We start from the raw sequence: 18,240 nt of genomic DNA, 5'->3' as shown, positions 1-18,240 counted from the left end.
ATATATATATATACACACACACACACACACACACACATATATATATATATATATATATATAGAAAGCCGATCACAAAAACAACCTAACATCTATTTACATACTGAAAACGATTATAATGTTGATTACGTAACTTATTTGAATACCCTGAATAGGGTGATGACTAAGTAGAAATCGAAAGCTAAAGTTAAACTAAATATTAGTGTTCATTAACTGAAATTCTCTTTAAAAGGAGAATCCAGTTAAGACCGAACACACCAAAGGAAAACTGAACGGTCACGAATGACTCTCGGTTACAGTTTACTAAATTCTGCAAAATATTGCAGAATCACGATCAAACTATATTCCTACCCAATTTATGCCTTTTCATCAATCATCAATACATCCAAACAAACATGCAATATTTCAACATCAACCAAATCATCAAACATAACATCATTCCAACAAGTAAACAATCATAAAACGAGAATCACAATTGTTTCGGTTGATATTTTTGTGGCACCGAGACACTTGACTTTCCCGCTTTTGGATGACTTTGTCGCTCGCTCTCCTGCAATATAGACCACACGCTCGTCCTTTGATGGGTCATTCTCCTTCACCAATAGAGGGGGAGGTACGTGCAAAGGCACTCCGAAGCTCAAGTTAGGCGTCTGTTGAAGGAGTTGTTGCTCATAGATGAATATTATGGTATGAGTATTATGAACTCAGTAGAGTGTGAGTAGAATGTGAATGGAACATTTTAGAGTGTGAATTGAGCATACCTAGTGTTAACTTTCTGGCAAGTGTACTAAATCGTTCTAAGTAATAAACCGGTAAGACCGGATATCATTTTCCAAGAGACTCGTGTAACACTTTACAACCGTATAATAGTTTAACTCACTTAGACTAAGAATAATCTTTTTTAGTATAACTCAAGTACAATAAAATTCCAATTCATGTATATGTGATAAAATGAACTTCTTAGAGGCTAAAAGATTGAAAGTGGTTAATGGATGATGAAACAATATGGACTTGAGATGTTGGAGAATGATTATAATTACTACACTATCATGCAAATGCAAATTACTACTTCTTCACTTAATTGCTTTTGTCAACCTTCCTATTATACTCAGACCCAATCCCTTGGTAGAAAGAGCCTAGATTCACTTTTGCAGTCCCAATCCCTTGGTAACCTAGAAAGTTCATCTGCATTACAATTAGAGGTTTAAGACAACTAAAGGGTCAAGCTCTATCCCTAGATACAATCCCCTATAGGTGTTAATTCCAGTTCCAGATCCACACAATATTTCCCAATATCAAGCAAATCTAAGAATCATGCTATGGTTGATCAAGTCACAACAAGCTTTAAGAGAAGGAAATTAAACACTCACAATCAAATGTAAGAAGCTTAAATTCATTAAACTCAAGTGCATTTACATGAAAGTTTCGTAACTACATCATTCTCCAACAAATTGAAATTAGTTCTCCATAGTCATGGAGAACTTGAGCTTACAATGGAGAAAAATGGAAGAATGGGGATCCAAGGAGGAAGAATGGAGAGTTCCCACTGCCCAAAACCAGCTCCCTGAGGTCCAAAAAATGGTGTTCCAAGTTTCAGCCGCCAAGAAGATACGACCCTCAGTTTCAGACTGCTTTAAATAGATCTAGGGTTCCAGGTCAGCAGAGGTAGCGCCCAGCGCCCCTCCTCAGTCGCGCCCGGGCGCGAAACTCTCGCATTAGGTCGCGCTCGGCGCCCCCTATGTCGCGCCAGGGCGCGAGCTTCTCGCATTAAGTTGCGCCCGGCGGCCTCCTGGTCGCGCCCGGGCGCGAGGCTTGCGCAGAAAGTTGCGCCCAGCCCCCTTCTTCTATGGCGCCCAGGCGCGAACTTCCTTCCCTGCTCCTTCAGATCCTGCTTTTGTATCTTTTCCTTGGCTCCCTTTCTTGATAATTAAGTACTTCTCCAATATACGCTAATTGCCTACAAATTTGAGGAATTAATGATGAAAACTTATATGTAAAGCAAACACTAACTTATTCACAAACTTAGATAAAAATGAAGGATTAAACGTGTTTCAAGCTTCAAAAGGGTTGATTTGGTACAAAAATTGGTTCAAAGATAATGGTAAAAATTACCGTTATCACAACCCCAAACTTGAAATCTTGCTTGTCCTCAAGCAGAAAAATGAATGAAATGGCTTGAATAAACAACTCAAATCTAATGCTTCATCACTCAAGAAGAGTAAAATTCAATCATGCTTGCTCATCATGTTGACTTGATTTTTGTCACAAGAAGTGAAGCTTTCACTGATGGTACTCACAAAATTACAAAAGAAATCCGCTATGTTCTATGAGGGACCAACACACATGGCAATAGTATTTTCTTAACTAACATGGAACCCTTCCTCTGAGAAGACTGTTTCTCTCACTTTCAAAGGTGTATGGGAATGTGTGTGTCTCTCACTCAATCATCACAATATCACACAATTGAACTTTGCCTTTCATTTCTCCTACAATGAACACAATTACCTATAAATTTGCATTACAAGAACATTCAAGGCTTTACTTTGGTTGGGCTAAGAAGGAGTTTTGGTTTTTCTAGGTAAAACAAATACCTTTAACTAAGAGAGCATTCACTTTAGCACAAGATAACAAAGTCCTCTCTTATACTTCCACCAATTGTACCAAAATCTTACTTCTTTTTCCTTTTTGTAGTTTTTTTTTATTCTTGTTCTTTTTCCTTTTTCTTTTCATTTTTCTTTTTGACTCTTATTGTCATTTTTCTCTTGTCACCTCAAATACCCCAAACTTTAACCATTTTCCTGTACCACATTTGAATGCTCATCTTAGCTCAAGGTAGAGGGATCACAAATTTTTCAAATTGCTTTTTAAGGTTCATGGATGGGCTTCATACGGTTACAATAGGCTTTGGGTTCAAAAAATTAAGACAAGATGGGAGAACAAGACAGCCTTGATCATGTGTACTATACAAGCAAATGATTCCATTCAGAGAAAATCAGGCAAAACTCAATTGTGCTTCTAAAGTGATATCATTCAACAATAATTCTGGAGCACAAGATCTCACTAGGTTACTCAGGTTTCCATATTTGTTTTCAAACACAATGCCATGCACATTAATCACAAGAAAAACAGAGCATGAAATTCATTCAATCGAGAGTAACCACACTATGCAACTTCACAACTCAATCCTGATTTCTCAAAGTCTCACAGAGTAAGAGCAAACATAAACGATTTCTAGTCAAGTCAAGTTCCAAACATTTTCATCAACTTATTCATTCACCCAAGTTCAAAATTTAACCAAAAGATCTAAAAATACGAGTGCTGAAATTAAATTAACTACGGAAATTAAAGCATGAAAAGAAATGAAAGAAATGATTGTTGCCCCCTTCTTTGTCTCATCTCCTCAAGAATCACTCTCTATGTCCTCTTTAGTGGCTTCCTCCTCCTCATCTTCTTCTTCTTCAGATTGATCTTCTTCCATTGCTTGAGCTCCAAAGGATGTTCCAGCTCCCCCATCAGTAGGGGTCTGGTCTCCAGGCCATGCTACTATGGCAGCATACTCCTCTGGAGTCATGAAACCTGGGTGAGAGGAGGCATAGACATGACGCATCATGTCTGCGTGAGCGAGGCCCATCCTGTTGATTGCTTCGAGCTTAGCATTGATCACAGCCAGCCTCATATCATACATCTGGAAGGGGTTTTGTGGGCCGGCTTGATCAGGCTTGGCAGGTGGGTCTGGACGATTACTCCTATGCGGTCTTGGTGGCTGGGGTGCAGGAATGTGTTGACCCTCCTCATCAATTAAGCAGTATTGTAAATAATAGGACCGATCGATTGTTTTCCTTGGTCTCTCAAATGGAGGAGTAGAAGTGTCCACCCCAACAAGCTCACATAGGTGAGTGATCAGAGATGGGTACCCTAGTGGAGTGTTGGTGAGTGCAGTATGGGCACAATCATTGATCTCATGTGCAATAATCTGACCCACATTGATTGGTTGGCCCTGCAGTATAAAATAAAGGAGAATTGCTCTACTCACATTGAGGTCAGACACATGGGAGCATGGCGATATGTTTGCATGTATGAATGCCACCCAATATTTTGAGAGAGGTGTTAAAAAGGAACGCTTGATGTGCAATGGTTGTTCTTGTCTGTTCCTATGAAAGTGGCCTCTTGGAAGGCATAAAGTCCTCTCAACCTCTTGGTAATCTATCCCTTCAAAATCAGTCCTGAGTGCTTCTGAATAATGACATTGTATATTGCCCCCTGGCCACTGAGTGTTGAAGAAGGAGTTGATTGTGTTTGCATCAAAGGCCACCTGCCTCCCTCTCACATAACTTGTGAATGGCTCTGGTTCATCTGAATAACTGCGGGCATTTGCATAGAATTCCCGGACTACCGGAATATTAGCTGGGGCAGGGAAAGAGATAAGATTGCTCCAGTGCCGACGCCACACCTCTTGTGCAAACTGTGGTTCCTCCCGAGGTAGCTGTTCAACAACTCTTTCCATAAGTAGCCGTCTGTTTTGAGAGTCATCAAAGTTTTTCGTATGTCTCTTGGAGAGAAAAGTTTGAGGATGCGACTTGTTCTTTCTCTGCTGCCCCTTTGTTGTATTGCCCGCCGTTGTTTTGATTCTCTTTGATCCTGAAGCAGATGCCATTTCTGCACAAACATGCAAGCATTGTGATTTTAAGGAGGAGCAACACATAATCAAAGTGAAATGTAATGTTTGTGCAAAAGAATGTGCATTCAAGGCTTAAAATCATACACAAACAATTAGGACAATCAATCACAAGCAATCACAAGAAGATCAAAAGGCTAAAATTGAAAAATAGTTGAAAAGCTCAACCCAGGCCAAATTCTGGCCGAGACAGTCGCACCCGGGCGCGGCCCTGCAGGGGGCGCCCGGCGCGACTTATGCAGAAAAATCTGCAGATTTGTGGCTTAGCTTTCGTTAGCAAATGCCTCTCTAATAATCAATAAGCAGTTCAAAGACACGCATGTAAGTCTATTTCAAACCACAAATCAGAAATTCAAAGTACAAACAGAGAAATTGAAACCTACTTGTTTTGGAGAAGTGAAACTGATTTTGAAATTGGGGTTCTTTGATGAGTTGAAAGCTTGGCCGTGAGTCAAGAGTGCCTAGAAAGGATTGCTTTAGTGATGAGGATGATTGCGTATGAGGAAGGGTTTATTGGCTGGGTTGAGTGGCTGGGGTGAGTTGGGAAAAAGGGTTTGAAGAGGTAATGAGATGTTGATGGTGAGGGAGATGATGTGTGTGTAGTGAGGGATTCAGAAAATTGGAGTGATGGATTGTGGTAGAGGGGAAACGAGAGAGCAAAACAGAGAGAGAGCTGGAGTTGAGGGATTAGGGTTTGAGAAAATGAGGAAAATCTGACCACTGTGCACTAAAAGGCCATTTAGATTGGGCCTGCACATGTCGCGCCCGGCGCCCCTCGTGTGGAGGGCGCCGGGCGCGACCAGCACGTAGGTTGTACCATCTCGCGCCTAGGCGCGCCTGGTCAGGGGGGGCCTGGGCGTGAGTTCTGCAGATTTCAGCGGACTGCAGAATTGCTCAACTCACTGTACAATTTTCTGGTTTTTACCTTCTCTGGCTCTCAAAACAACCCAGAACACCTTTATTTTACTAAACAAACTTGCTCAAATCTCTAACACTTGAAATTCAATTCAGGAATCAAAATTTAGGTGCTCAATTTCAAAAGTTTTCAGCATTCTCCAAAACAAGCTATTACAAAACAGGACACAACAAAATCACACTATTAACCTCTCAGGCTACACAACACACTAACATGCTTCCACACAGCCAAATTTTAACAAGTTCTAAAACACATTCAAACAATCAAAATCACACTCAAATAACAAAATAACACATAAGGAAGGTTAGAAAGCTGGGTTGCCTCCCAGTAAGCGCTTGTTTAATGTCATTAGCTTGACACAATGATGCTCAAGGATCCGAGAGATGAATGATTGTGGTGAGACGCTGAATCTCACCACCCAGGTAATGTTTCAACCGCTGTCCATTTACCACCCAACTTCTATTTGAATCATCGAATGTGGGGTCAACCAATTCAATGGCTCCATGGGGCTTTACCTCCTTTATGGTGAAAGGTCCAGACCACTTTGACTTCAACTTGCCTTGGAGAATTTTGAATCTAGAGTTGAAGAGTAAGACTTGTTGGCCAGGTTGAAATTGTCTATTCACCAGCATCTTATCATGATACATCTTGACCTTTTCCTTGTACTTCTTGGAGTTTTTATAGGCGTTTAGTCTCAGTTCTTCCAACTCTTGTAGTTGCAACTTCCTTTTCTCTGCAGACAACGTAGGATCAAAATTTAGAAATTTGAGAGCCCAGTAAGCCTTGTGTTCCAATTCCACTGGTAAATGACATGCTTTTCCATAGACTAACTGGAATGGAGTCATTCCCACCGGTGTCTTATTGCTGTTCTGTAGGCCCATAAGGCATCATCCAACTTTATTGCCCAGTCTTTTCTTGAAGACGAAACTGTTTTCTCAAGAATCCTCTTAATTTCCCTATTTGAAACCTCGGCCTGGCCGTTGCTCTGAGGATGGTATGGGGATGCAACTTTGTGCCTCACTTCATAATGAGTTAGTATCTTTTCTAGCTGGGAGTTGCAAAAATGAGATCCTCCATCGCTAATAAGAATTCTAGGTACCCCAAACCTTGAGAAAATATTCCTTTTCAGGAATTTAATGACTGTTTTAGCATCATTTTTCTGACATGCTGATGCTTCCACCCACTTACTTACATAGTCAACAGCCACCAAGATATATTCATTATTGAAAGATGGTGGAAGTGGGCCAACAAAGTCTATGCCCCAGCAGTAAAAAACTTCAACCTCCAAGATTGCTTGTAATGGCATTTCATGCCTTCTTGATATGCTTCCGGTTCTCTGACATCTATCACAGCTTTTGGCATGATTGTGAGCATCTTTAAATGATGTGGGCCAATAGAATCCTGATTGAAGGACTTTTGCAGCTGTTCTTTCTCCATTGAAGTGCCCCCCATATGGTGAATTATGACAGTGCCAAAGGATTCCTGCTGCTTCTTCACTGGTTACACAGCGCCTCAATAGGTTGTCAGCCCCAATCTTGAACAAGAAAGGGTCATCCCAAATAAATTGTTTTGCATCAGAAAAGAACTTCTTTTTCTGACTCCAAGATAAGTCTTTTGGGATAACTCCCGCTGCCTTGAAATTTGCCATGTCAGCAAACCATGGTCTCTATTGAATGTGCAAGAGAGTCTCATCTGAAAAGGATTCCCGGATCTCTTCTTCTTTGCTTGTAACTTCATCATTGATGAGCCGGGATAGATGATCAGCAATGACATTTTCACTACCTTTCTTGTCGTGAATATGCACATCAAACTCTTGTAGCAAGAGCACCCATCTGATTAAGCGCGGTTTGGAATCAGGTTTGGTGAGCAAGTACTTGATGGCAGCATGATCAGTGTATATAATCACCTTAGACCCAATGAGATAGGGCCTAAATTTCTCTAACGCATACACTATGGCAAGAAACTCCTTTTCTGTGGTTGCATAATTTAGTTGTGCTCCATTCAAGACTTTGCTTGCATAGTAGATTGTATGGAACACTTTTTCTCTTCTCTGCCCAAGAACTGCACCTATAGCATAGTCGCTTGCATCACACATTAGTTCAAAGTCTTTATTCCAATCAGGGGCTATAATCACCGGAGCAGAAATCAGCTTGGCTTTCAGAACTTCAAATGCCTTCAAGCATTCATCATTCATTTCAAACAGTGTATCCTTTACAAGGAGGCTGCTTAGAGGCTTAGCAATCTTCGAAAAATCCTGAATGAATCTTCTGTAAAAGCCAGCATGCCCAAGAAAGCTTCGAATCCCTTTTACATTGGTCGGCGGTGGAAGATTTTCAATGACTTCCACTTTAGCTATGTCCACTTCAATTCCTTTGGATGAAATTTTATGTCCCAAAACAATCCCTTCCGTCACCATGAAGTGACATTTTTCCCAATTAAGGATGAGGTTGGTTTGGATGCATCTCTTCAAAACTGTTTCCAAATTTGCCAAACATAGATCAAATGAGCTTCCAAACACTGAGAAGTCGTCCATGAAGACTTCTATACATTTCTCCACAAGATCGGAGAATATAGCTTGCATGCATCTTTAAAAAGTGGCAGGGGCATTGCAAATCCCAAAAGGCATCTTTCTATAAGCGAATATACCGAAGGGGCACGTGAATGCGGTCTTTTCTTGATCTTTTGGATCAACAGCTATTTGATTATAACCAGAATAACCGTCCAAGAAGCAATAGAAAGCTTGCCCTGCTAATCTCTCCAGCATTTGATCCATAAAGGGGAGGGGAAAATGGTCTTTTCTAGTGGCCTTATTTAACTTCCGGTAGTCAATGCACATTCTCCAACCAGTGACAGTTCGTGTAGGTATAAGCTCATTTTTCTCATTACATATAACTGTCATGCCACCCTTCTTGGGCACCACTTGCACAGGACTTACCCATGTGCTATCAGAGATAGGATAAATTATCCCTGCCTCAAGAAGCTTGAGAACCTCTTTCCTCACCTCCTCTTTCATGACTGGATTTAGCCTTCTTTGAGGTTGAGTTGCTGGTTTAAAATCATCTTCCATGAAAATGCGGTGCATGCAATAGGTTGGACTTATCCCCTTTAAATCAGAGATAGACCATCCTACAGCTCCTTTGTTTCTTTTTAACACTTCAATCAACTTCTTCTCTTCAGCAGATGATAAGGAGCTGCTGATAATCACAGGCCTGTTGTTGCTCTCATCTAGAAAAACATACTTTAAATGAGAGGGTAAGATTTTTAGTTCAAGTTTCTTCTCTTCCACCATGACATCAGTCTTCATATCTTCAATCTGCACCTCATGAGATGGGATCTCCTTCAGCACATCCAAATCTGTTAAACTTTCTTCAATCATTCTCTCTTCTTCTTCATTGAGAGATTCACGTGCATCTATGAGGGTTTTTATCAGTGGAGACGACACATGTATTTCCCTTTTTACAGTTATGCATGCTTCGTCAAGCACATCAACTTGAAAACAAGCTCCCTCATCAGTGGGATGAGACATTGCTTCAAAAACATTGAAATTCACCTCTTCATCTTGCACCCTCACCTTGAGCTTACCATCATCAACATCAATGAGTACTCTTACCGTCTTCATGAATGGCCTTCCAAGAATGAGTGGTACCTCCACATCCGCCTCCATTTCCATGATAACGAAATTCACTGGAAACACAAATTTATCTACTCGTACAAGAACATCCTCCACTACACCAAGTGGATACTTGATGGATCTGTCTGCCAATTGTAGGCTCATCCGAGTAGGTTTGAGTTCAAGCTCTCCAATTTTCTCAAATAAAGAGAAAGGCATCAAGTTGATGCTTGCACCCAAGTCGATCAATGCTTTTCCAATAGTTAGCTTACCTATAGTGCATGGAATGGTGAAGCTACCAGGATCCTTGAATTTAGGAGGGAGGAGCTTTTGGATAATGGCACTGCAGTTGCCTTGTACTTCAATGGTCTCTTCCTCAATGTATTTCCTTTTTTTAGTGAGGAGTTCCTTCATGAATTTTGCATAGGCCGGCATTTGTTGTAGTGCTTCTGAGAATGGTATTTTTATCTCCAATTGCTTGAAGATATCCATGAACCGCCCAAACTGCTTTTCTTTATCCTTTCTTGAGTATATTTGTGGATAGGGAAGAGGCTTCTCAACTTCTTTTTCTTTTCTTTTTCTTCTCTCATCCTCTTCATCTTTTTCTTTCTCTCTACTGACACTATTATCATTTTCTTTTGTCTCATTCTCTTCTTCTCTTCTATTCTCACTCTTTGTCTCATTTTCATCTTTTCTTTCATCACTCTCTTCTGAGTTCTTTTTCTCTCCACTCACTAGCAACTTACCACTTCTTGTAGTGATTCCCTTGCACTCCTCCTTTGGGTTAGTTTCAGTATTGGCTCCAAAACTCTTATCAGGTTTTTCTTCTAGCTTCTTGGCCAGTTGGCCAACTTGTATCTCCAAATTCCTTATGGATGCTTCTGTGCTTTTATGGTTGGAGATGGATATACTTGCATGAATTGTTGAAGAGTGTCCTCCAATTCAGAGGTCCTGTCTGATAGAGAGGGGTGTGGTTGGTATTGTTGTTGTGGTGGTCTGTTTGAGGGTCCAGCTTGTCCTTGGCCCATGCTTGGGTGCGGTCTCTATCCTTGATTATAGTGATTTTGACGGTTCTGATTACCCATATAGTTCACATCTTCTTGGGTATTGACCTGCATAGCACAATGACCATTAGCATGTTCTCCACCACACAATTCACACCCTTGATGTTGGGCTTGTGATACATTCTGGAGCTCTTTTGGCAATTGAGAGAGTTTGTTCATGAGCGCTTCAAGTTGTTGGGTCATTATCTTGTTTTGAGCTAATAAGGCGTCCTGAGATTGTAGTTGAAAAACCCCTTTTTGTTGAGCCCTTTCATTCTGCAGTTCACTGTCATTTGCAGCCATGTTTTCTATTAGCTCATGGGCTTCTTTTGGTGTCTTCCATCGGATATTTCCTCCAGCTGAGGCATCCAACATCAATTTGGTTTGGGATCTCAATCCTCCCAAAAACATATTGAGAACGGTAGGCTCATCAAACCCATGAGTGGGTGTCTTTCTCAGTAGCCCTTTGAATCTGTCCCAGGCTTGACTCAAAGTCTCATTGACATCCTGTTGAAAAGATGAAATCTCCTGTTTCCCCTTGTTAACCTTGGACTGTGGAAAGAATTTGTTGAGGAATTTTGCCACAACATCCTCCCAAGTAGTAAAACTATTTTCAGGGAAAGAGTTCAGCCACATCTTAGCATTACCTCCCAAGGAGAATGGAAATAAGCTGAGCCTTATTGCCTCATCTGGCACTTGATGGATTTTTACAGTGTTGCAAATTTCCAAGAAAGTTGCCAAATGATTATAAGGATTCTCGTGTGATAGGCCATTGAACTGATTACTCTGCACCAGATGGATGAGGGTTGGCTTCATTTCCATGTTCACAGCATTTACCCGTGGTCGAGCAATACTATTAAAGTGGAGTGGCCCTGCGAAAGTAGAGTAGTCTTCCAATGTGCGCCTTGCTTGTCTATCACCGTTATCATTCATGTTGTCAGCCATATCCCCCATTTCCTGATTAGCTGTGGGAGAGTTTGGTTGCTCAGAGATTTCAGGTGTGGGAGAAATGTCTCTTGATGTCCTGTTTTCTCTCTTTCTTCGGCTATTGTTTCTTCTTGCTGTCTTTTCAACTTCAATATCCAATAGAAGAGGTTCAGATGATGGTGTGCTTCTAGTACGAATTTTTCTCTGCATTCACTAAAAACAACACTACTAGAGCACAAGGTTAGCCACAAATAAAAGAAAACAAAAATTATTCACAGTAAAAAGAATATAAGAATAAGAATAAAGCCTAAGTTGGTTAAGAATTACACAAATAAAGTATTAACACTGAATCCCCGGCAACGACGCCAAAAACTTGTTAACTTTCTGGCAAGTGTACCAAATCGTTCTGAGTAATAAACCGGTAAGACCGAATATCGTTTCCCAAGAGACTCGTGTAACACTTTACAACCGTATAATAGTTTAACTCACTTAGACTAAGAATAATCTTTTTTAGTATAAATCAAGTACAATAAAATTCCAATTCATGTATATGTGATAAAATGAACTTCTTAGAGGCTAAAAGATTGAAAGTGGTTAATGGATGATGAAACAATATGAATTTGAGATGTTGGAGAATGATTATAATTACTACACTATCATGCAAATGCAAATTACTACTTCTTCACTTAATTGCTTTTGTCAACCTTCCTATTATACTCAGACCCAATCCCTTGGTAGAAAGAGCCTAGATTCACTTTTGCAGTCCCAATCCCTTGGTAACCTAGAAAGTTCATCTGCATTACAATTACAGGTTTAAGACAACTAAAGGGTCAAGCTCTATCCCTAGATACAATCCCCTATAGGTGTTAATTCCAGTTCCAGATCCACACAATATTTCCCAATATCAAGCAAATCTAAGAATCATGCTATGGTTGATCAAGTCACAACAAGCTTTAAGAGAAGGAAATTAAACACTCACAATCAAATGTAAGAAGCTTAAATTCATTAAACTCAGGTGCATTTACATGAAAGTTTCGTAACTACATCATTCTCCAAGAAATTGAAATTAGTTCTCCATAGTCATGGAGAACTTGAGCATACAATGGAGAAAAATGGAAGAATGGGGATCCAAGGAGGAAGAATGGAGAGTTCCCACTGCCCAAAGCCAGCTCCCTGAGGTCCAAAAAATGGTGTTCCAAGCTTCAGCCGCCAAGAAGATACGACCCTCAGTTTCAGACTGCTTTAAATAGATCTAGGGTTCCAGGTCAGCAGAGGTCGCGCCCAGCGCCCCTCCTCAGTCGCGCCCAGGCGCGAAACTCTCGCATTAGGTCGCGCCCGGCGCCCCCTATGTCGCGCCCGGGCGCGAGGCTTGCGCAGAAAGTTGCGCCCAGCCCCCTTCTTCTATGGCGCCCAGGCGCGAACTTCCTTCCCTGCTCCTTCAGATCCTGCTTTTGTATCTTTTCCTTGGCTCCCTTTCTTGATAATTAAGTACTTCTCCAATATACGCTAATTGCCTACAAATTTGAGGAATTAATGATGAAAACTTATATGTAAAGCAAACACTAACTTATTCACAAACTTAGATAAAAATGAAGGATTAAACATGTTTCAAGCTTCAAAAGGGTTGATTTGGTACAAAAATTGGTTCAAAGATAATGGTAAAAATTACCGTTATCACAACCCCAAACTTGAAATCTTGCTTGTCCTCAAGCAGAAAAATGAATGAAATGGCTTGAATAAACAACTCAAATCTAATGCTTCATCACTCAAGAAGTGTAAAATTCAATCATGCTTGCTCATCATGTTGACTTGATTTTTGTCACAAGAAGTGAAGCTTTCACTGATGGTACTCACAAAATTACAAAAGAAATCCGCTATGTTCTATGAGGGACCAACACACATGGCAATAGTATTTTCTTAACTAACATGGAACCCTTCCTCTGAGAAGACTGTTTCTCTCACTTTCAAAGGTGTATGGGAATGTGTGTGTCTCTCACTCAATCATCACAATATCACACAATTGAACTTTGCCTTTCATTTCTCCTACAATGAACACAATTACCTATAAATTTGCATTACAAGAACATTCAAGGCTTTACTTTGGTTGGGCTAAGAAGGAGTTTTGGTTTTTCTAGGTAAAACAAATACCTTTAACTAAGAGAGCATTCACTTTAGCACAAGATAACAAAGTCCTCTCTTATACTTCCACCAATTGTACCAAAATCTTACTTCTTTTTCCTTTTTGTAGTTTTTTTTATTCTTGTTCTTTTTCCTTTTTCTTTTCATTTTTCTTTTTGACTCTTATTGTCATTTTTCTCTTGTCACCTCAAATACCCCAAACTTTAACCATTTTCCTGTACCACATTTGAATGCTCATCTTAGCTCAAGGTAGAGGGATCACAAATTTTTCAAATTGCTTTTTAAGGTTCATGGATGGGCTTCATACGGTTACAATAGGCTTTGGGTTCAAAAAATTAAGACAAGATGGGAGAACAAGACAGCCTTGATCATGTGTACTATACAAGCAAATGATTCCATTCAGAGAAAATCAGGCAAAACTCAATTGTGCTTCTAAAGTGATATCATTCAACAATAATTCTGGAGCACAAGATCTCACTAGGTTACTCAGGTTTCCATATTTGTTTTCAAACACAATGCCATGCACATTAATCACAAGAAAAACAGAGCATGAAATTCATTCAATCGAGAGTAACCACACTATGCAACTTCACAACTCAATCCTGATTTCTCAAAGTCTCACAGAGTAAGAGCAAACATAAACGATTTCTAGTCAAGTCAAGTTCCAAACATTTTCATCAACTTATTCATTCACCCAAGTTCAAAATTTAACCAAAAGATCTAAAAATACGAGTGCTGAAATTAAATTAACTACGGAAATTAAAGCATGAAAAGAAATGAAAGAAATGATTGTTGCCCCCTTCTTTGTCTCATCTCCTCAAGAATCACTCTCTATGTCCTCTTTAGTGGCTTCCTCCTCCTCATCTTCTTCTTCTTCAGATTGATCTTCTTCCATTGCTTGAGCTCCAAAGGATGTTCCAGCTCCCCCATCAGTAGGGGTCTGGTCTCCAGGCCATGCTACTCTGACAGCATACTCCTTTGGAGTCATGAAACCTGGGTTTGGACGATTACTCCTATGCGGTCTTGGTGGCTGGGGTGCAGGAATGTGTTGACCCTCCTCATCAATTAAGCAGTATTGTAAATAATAGGACCGATCGATTGTTTTCCTTGGTCTCTCAAATGGAGGAGTAGAAGTGTCCACCCCAGCAAGCTCACATAGGTGAGTGATCAGAGATGGGTGCCCTAGTGGAGTGTTGGTGAGTGTAGTATGGGCACAATCATTGATCTCATGTGCAATAATCTGACCCACATTGATTGGTTGGCCCTGCAGTATAAAATAAAGGAGAATTACTCTACTCACATTGAGGTCAGACACATGGGAGCATGGAGATATGTTTGTATGTATGAATGCCACCCAATATTTTGAGAGAGGTGTTAAAAAGGAACGCTTGATGTGCAATGGTTGTTCTTGTCTGTTCCTATGAAAGTGGCCTCTTGGAAGGCATAAAGTCCTCTCAACCTCTTGGTAATCTATCCCTTCAAAATCAGTCCTGAGTGCTTCTGAATAATGACATTGTATATTGCCCCCTGGCCACTGAGTGTTGAAGAAGGAGTTGATTATGTTTGCATCAAAGGCCACCTGCCTCCCTCTCACATAGGTGGCGCCGGGCGCGAGCTTCTCGCATTAAGTTGCGCCCGGCGCTCTCTTGGTCGCGCCCGGGCGCGAGGCTTGCGCAGAAAGTTGCGCCCAGCCCCCTTCTTCTATGGCGCCCAGGCGCGAACTTCCTTCCCTGCTCCTTCAGATCCTGCTTTTGTATCTTTTCCTTGGCTCCCTTTCTTGATAATTAAGTACTTCTCCAATATACGCTAATTGCCTACAAATTTGAGGAATTAATGATGAAAACTTATATGTAAAGCAAACACTAACTTATTCACAAACCTAGATAAAAATGAAGGATTAAACATGTTTCAAGCTTCAAAAGGGTTGATTTGGTACAAAAATTGGTTCAAAGATAATGGTAAAAATTACCGTTATCACCTAGCCGATGGCCCTGACCTTGTATTTATCAGTTGTCTCATGGATCTAATATGATACAGGCCCAATAAAATATAAATAGACTTACCTTAAAATTCGATCGGTTTCTCATAAACAGCTGATAACAGTTGAAAAACTGTTATTTTTAGACTTAATTTTGACCTTAAAGACAACCTTTATGACTTAGAAACTAGCTTGTAATCATGTTTTGGAAATAAGAGAGTTTGATGGGTTTTATGCGTGGTTTTCCTTGTTTTTGCAGGTTTTAAGATGAAATGAATGGAAGAAGTGAAGAAGCCATAAGTTGGAGTTAGGAAAGGAAGAAAAAATGCATAAAAGAAGACCCGCAAGCACCGCTCAGCGGAAATTACCACTGAGCGGCACTTTGAAGTCCCGCAGTCACCGTTGAGGGGAAAAACAGCAATTGAGCGTCAAATAGAAGAACCACACTTACTACTGAGCGGTAATTACCACTGAGCCCCATTTTAATGGGCCTTGGGCCACCTTTTTGTAATCTTTAGGAGTCTATATAAGGTTTTAGTCAACCTAGGGTTAGTATCTTTTGGCAGAACGAAGCAACATAACACTTTCTTCACCCCTTGGAGGAGGATTTTGGATGCTTAAGCTCCACTCTTCAAATTCTAGGGTTCTATCTTTCATTTATCTAGTTTCACCGTGATTATGGTGAACTAAACCTTCATTCTTGTTGGGGAATCAATGTAATCCTTTGAAACTCTCATGTATTGAATTAGTTCTTTAATCCATATGCTTTCTTTCATTAATTGTTAGGGTTTTTCTTCTATACTCTATGCATGCTTTGTTTAATTCATTCAATTGCATGATCATTGGTGTTATTTGTATGGACACATATAGATAAATCTACACATGAAGAAATTCTTCCAATAGTAATATTGCCTAGACATAGGGATAGGAGGATTGGTTACCTTTAAGCTTCTGTGCGAATGTAATGCATGAATAATTGCTAGGGAGACAAGACATTGTAAACTAGTGATTGGGAGTAGGCTTTCTTCACCAAGACATTGGGTTTAAGGTAAATTAGAAAGTGACATTAACATTAATGAAGAAGATGAATTCTTGAATATATGAGAGTGGATAGGATGAATTGAAAACCCCCATCAACATTATCATTCCATATATTTCAATCACGTTTTGCTTCTTTTGTTCAATCGATCAATACATGCATTCATATTTTCTTTTTAGTATTTGCATTTAAATCTACAAAAACTTTGTTCACAAGTCTAATTTAATCAACAAATCACATAACTATTTAGGTCGTGAGTCTTTTGGGAAACGATACTTGGTCTTACCATTTATTATTACTTGATACGATTCGGTTACACTTGCCGAGGGTTAACAACAGCATATCCAATATCTTTAACTAGATATTTTAGATTTGGTGTTGACCGAACGGTTAATAATTAGTAACCATTCGGTAAACACTATATCTGATACATGCCCCCCAAGTCCGAGTTAATAGTTCGGCTTTTAGCTATGATTAACTATAGGACTTATGAGCTTGAAAGAGGCCGGATAGTTTGTGCGTAGGATGTTGTCACCTGTACTGAGAAGTCGAAAGGCTGAATACCTGTGAGTGAGCCTTCATCTGGGGACTGTCTTTACTATTCAATTTATAGTCCATGAGGGACTGTATTTACCACTCGGTTTATAGTCCATGGGGGACTGTATTTGATTTATAGTCCATGGGGGACTGTCTTCGATTTATAGTCCATGGGAGATTGTCTTTGATTTATAGTCCATGGGGGACTGTCTTTGATTTATAGTCCATGGGGGACTGTCTTTGATTTATAGTCCATGGGGGACTGTCTTTGATATATAGTCCATAGGGACTGTCTTTGATTTATAGTCCATGGGGGACTATCTTTGATTTATAGTCCATGGGGGACTGTGTTTGCCATTTGGTTTTGAACATAGGAGTTTGGTTTGGAACGTTCCTTGAGTTTTTTGGACGGCCCTGTAAGGCCGATTGGCCGAGTACCTGTGTGGCCGAATGGCCGAATACCTATGAGGCCGAATGACCTAATAGTTGAGGCTGAAGGGTCGAATACTTGTGAAGCCAAATGGTCGGATTCCTGTGAGGCTGAACGGCCTAATACTTGTGAGGCCGAACGACCGAATTCTTGTCAGGCCAAACGACCTAATTCCTACGAGGCCGAATGACCGAATGGTTGAACACTTGATGCCAAATTTGGCTAAGTGGTGAGTGCATCATTGGACCCTTAATAAATCTTGAACAATATTATAGTATGGAATTAAGATATTTAAATTAAATCATGTAAATTAAATAATAAAATGAATCTATATCAAAATAATTATTTGTAAAGCCGTAGAAGCTTGTTGACGTTGATGGCGAGACTGCATCCTTGTCTGGTTTCTTGTGGTTATAAGGGATGCCCCCGGTCCCACGGTGGGCGCCAAAATGTTTTGGTGAAGATTTTTGTGGGACTGAGACACGTAACTTTGCCGCTTCTCGATGACTTTGCCGCTCGCTCTCCTGCAATATAGACCACACGCTCGTCCTTTGATGGATCGCTCACGCTTCTTTGATTTGCACCGTTCGTTCTCCTTCACCAGTAGAGAGGGGGAGGTACCTACAAAGGCACTCTGACGCTCAAGTTAAGCGTCTGTTGAAGGAACTGTTGCTCCCAGATGAATATTATGGTAATTGAGTATTATGAACTCAGTAGAGTGTGCGTAGAATGTGAATGGAACGTTTTGGAGTGTGAATTGAGCATACCTGGCTGATGGCTCTGACCTTGTATTTATAAGTTGTCTCATGGATCTAATATGATACAGGCCCAATAAAATATAAACAGACTTACCTTAAAATTCGGTCAGTTTTTCAAACACATCATATCCAATATCTTTAACTATATATTTTAGATTTAGAGTTGACCTAACGGTTAATAATTAGTAAC

General features: G+C 40.2%; 4 protein-coding genes across 4 annotated transcripts; all 4 read right to left on the bottom strand.

Annotated features, from left to right (window-relative positions):
- Positions 1 to 3,398: 3,398 nt before the first annotated feature.
- On the bottom strand, positions 3,399 to 4,652 carry LOC148198560 (uncharacterized). Its single transcript, XM_088116330.1, has one exon. The coding sequence runs from the start codon at positions 4,650 to 4,652 to the stop codon at positions 3,399 to 3,401; it is 1,254 nt and encodes a 417-aa protein (XP_087972456.1).
- Positions 4,653 to 5,957: 1,305 nt separating this feature from the next.
- On the bottom strand, positions 5,958 to 9,379 carry LOC148198559 (uncharacterized). The gene is made up of 2 exons (XM_088115197.1): positions 8,953 to 9,379; positions 5,958 to 6,415 (listed from the first exon to the last, which is right to left on the bottom strand). Exons 1-2 carry the CDS (start codon positions 9,362 to 9,364, stop codon positions 5,958 to 5,960), a joined length of 870 nt encoding a protein of 289 aa, XP_087971323.1. The 5' UTR covers positions 9,365 to 9,379.
- Position 9,380: 1 nt separating this feature from the next.
- LOC148198558 (uncharacterized) lies at positions 9,381 to 11,379 on the bottom strand. The gene is made up of 4 exons (XM_088115847.1): positions 10,281 to 11,379; positions 9,871 to 10,134; positions 9,472 to 9,759; positions 9,381 to 9,397 (listed from the first exon to the last, which is right to left on the bottom strand). The coding sequence occupies exons 1-4, from the start codon at positions 11,377 to 11,379 to the stop codon at positions 9,381 to 9,383; spliced, it is 1,668 nt and encodes a 555-aa protein (XP_087971973.1).
- A 2,746-nt stretch (positions 11,380 to 14,125) lies between these two features.
- LOC148198557 (uncharacterized) lies at positions 14,126 to 16,943 on the bottom strand. The gene is made up of 2 exons (XM_088115846.1): positions 16,890 to 16,943; positions 14,126 to 14,923 (listed from the first exon to the last, which is right to left on the bottom strand). Exons 1-2 carry the CDS (start codon positions 16,941 to 16,943, stop codon positions 14,126 to 14,128), a joined length of 852 nt encoding a protein of 283 aa, XP_087971972.1.
- Between the last annotated feature and the right edge of the window lie 1,297 nt (positions 16,944 to 18,240).

Source organism: Vigna umbellata, chromosome 5, assembly GCF_029865625.1.
Source record: "Vigna umbellata cultivar VRB3 chromosome 5, Vumbellata_1.0, whole genome shotgun sequence".
NCBI classification, from domain to species: domain Eukaryota; kingdom Viridiplantae; phylum Streptophyta; class Magnoliopsida; order Fabales; family Fabaceae; genus Vigna; species Vigna umbellata.
The sequence above is the reverse complement of the archived record's forward strand: the minus strand, read 5'-3'. Positions and strand labels throughout refer to the sequence as shown.

What these genes read in the sequence shown, in the direction of transcription:
- LOC148198558 (XM_088115847.1), bottom strand. Translation starts at nt 11,379, where the DNA reads ATGCAGAGAAAAATTCGTACTAGAAGCACACCATCATCTGAACCTCTT. An exon ending in AGAAGATGTGAACTATATGG is followed by an intron (nt 10,135 to 10,280) that starts GTAATCAGAACC and finishes TCTGAATTGGAG; the next exon opens with GACACTCTTCAACAATTCAT. An exon ending in AGATGAAAATGAGACAAAGA is followed by an intron (nt 9,760 to 9,870) that starts GTGAGAATAGAA and finishes AAGAAAAAGAAG; the next exon opens with TTGAGAAGCCTCTTCCCTAT.
- LOC148198559 (XM_088115197.1), bottom strand. Translation starts at nt 9,364, where the DNA reads ATGAGCCTACAATTGGCAGACAGATCCATCAAGTATCCACTTGGTGTA. An exon ending in AGAGAGAATGATTGAAGAAA is followed by an intron (nt 6,416 to 8,952) that starts GTTTAACAGATT and finishes CATTCCAGTTAG; the next exon opens with TCTATGGAAAAGCATGTCAT.
- LOC148198557 (XM_088115846.1), bottom strand. Translation starts at nt 16,943, where the DNA reads ATGGACTATAAATTGAATAGTAAAGACAGTCCCCAGATGAAGGCTCAC. An exon ending in AGATGAAGGCTCACTCACAG is followed by an intron (nt 14,924 to 16,889) that starts GTATTCAGCCTT and finishes TAATGCGAGAAG; the next exon opens with CTCGCGCCCGGCGCCACCTA.
- LOC148198560 (XM_088116330.1), bottom strand. Translation starts at nt 4,652, where the DNA reads ATGGCATCTGCTTCAGGATCAAAGAGAATCAAAACAACGGCGGGCAAT.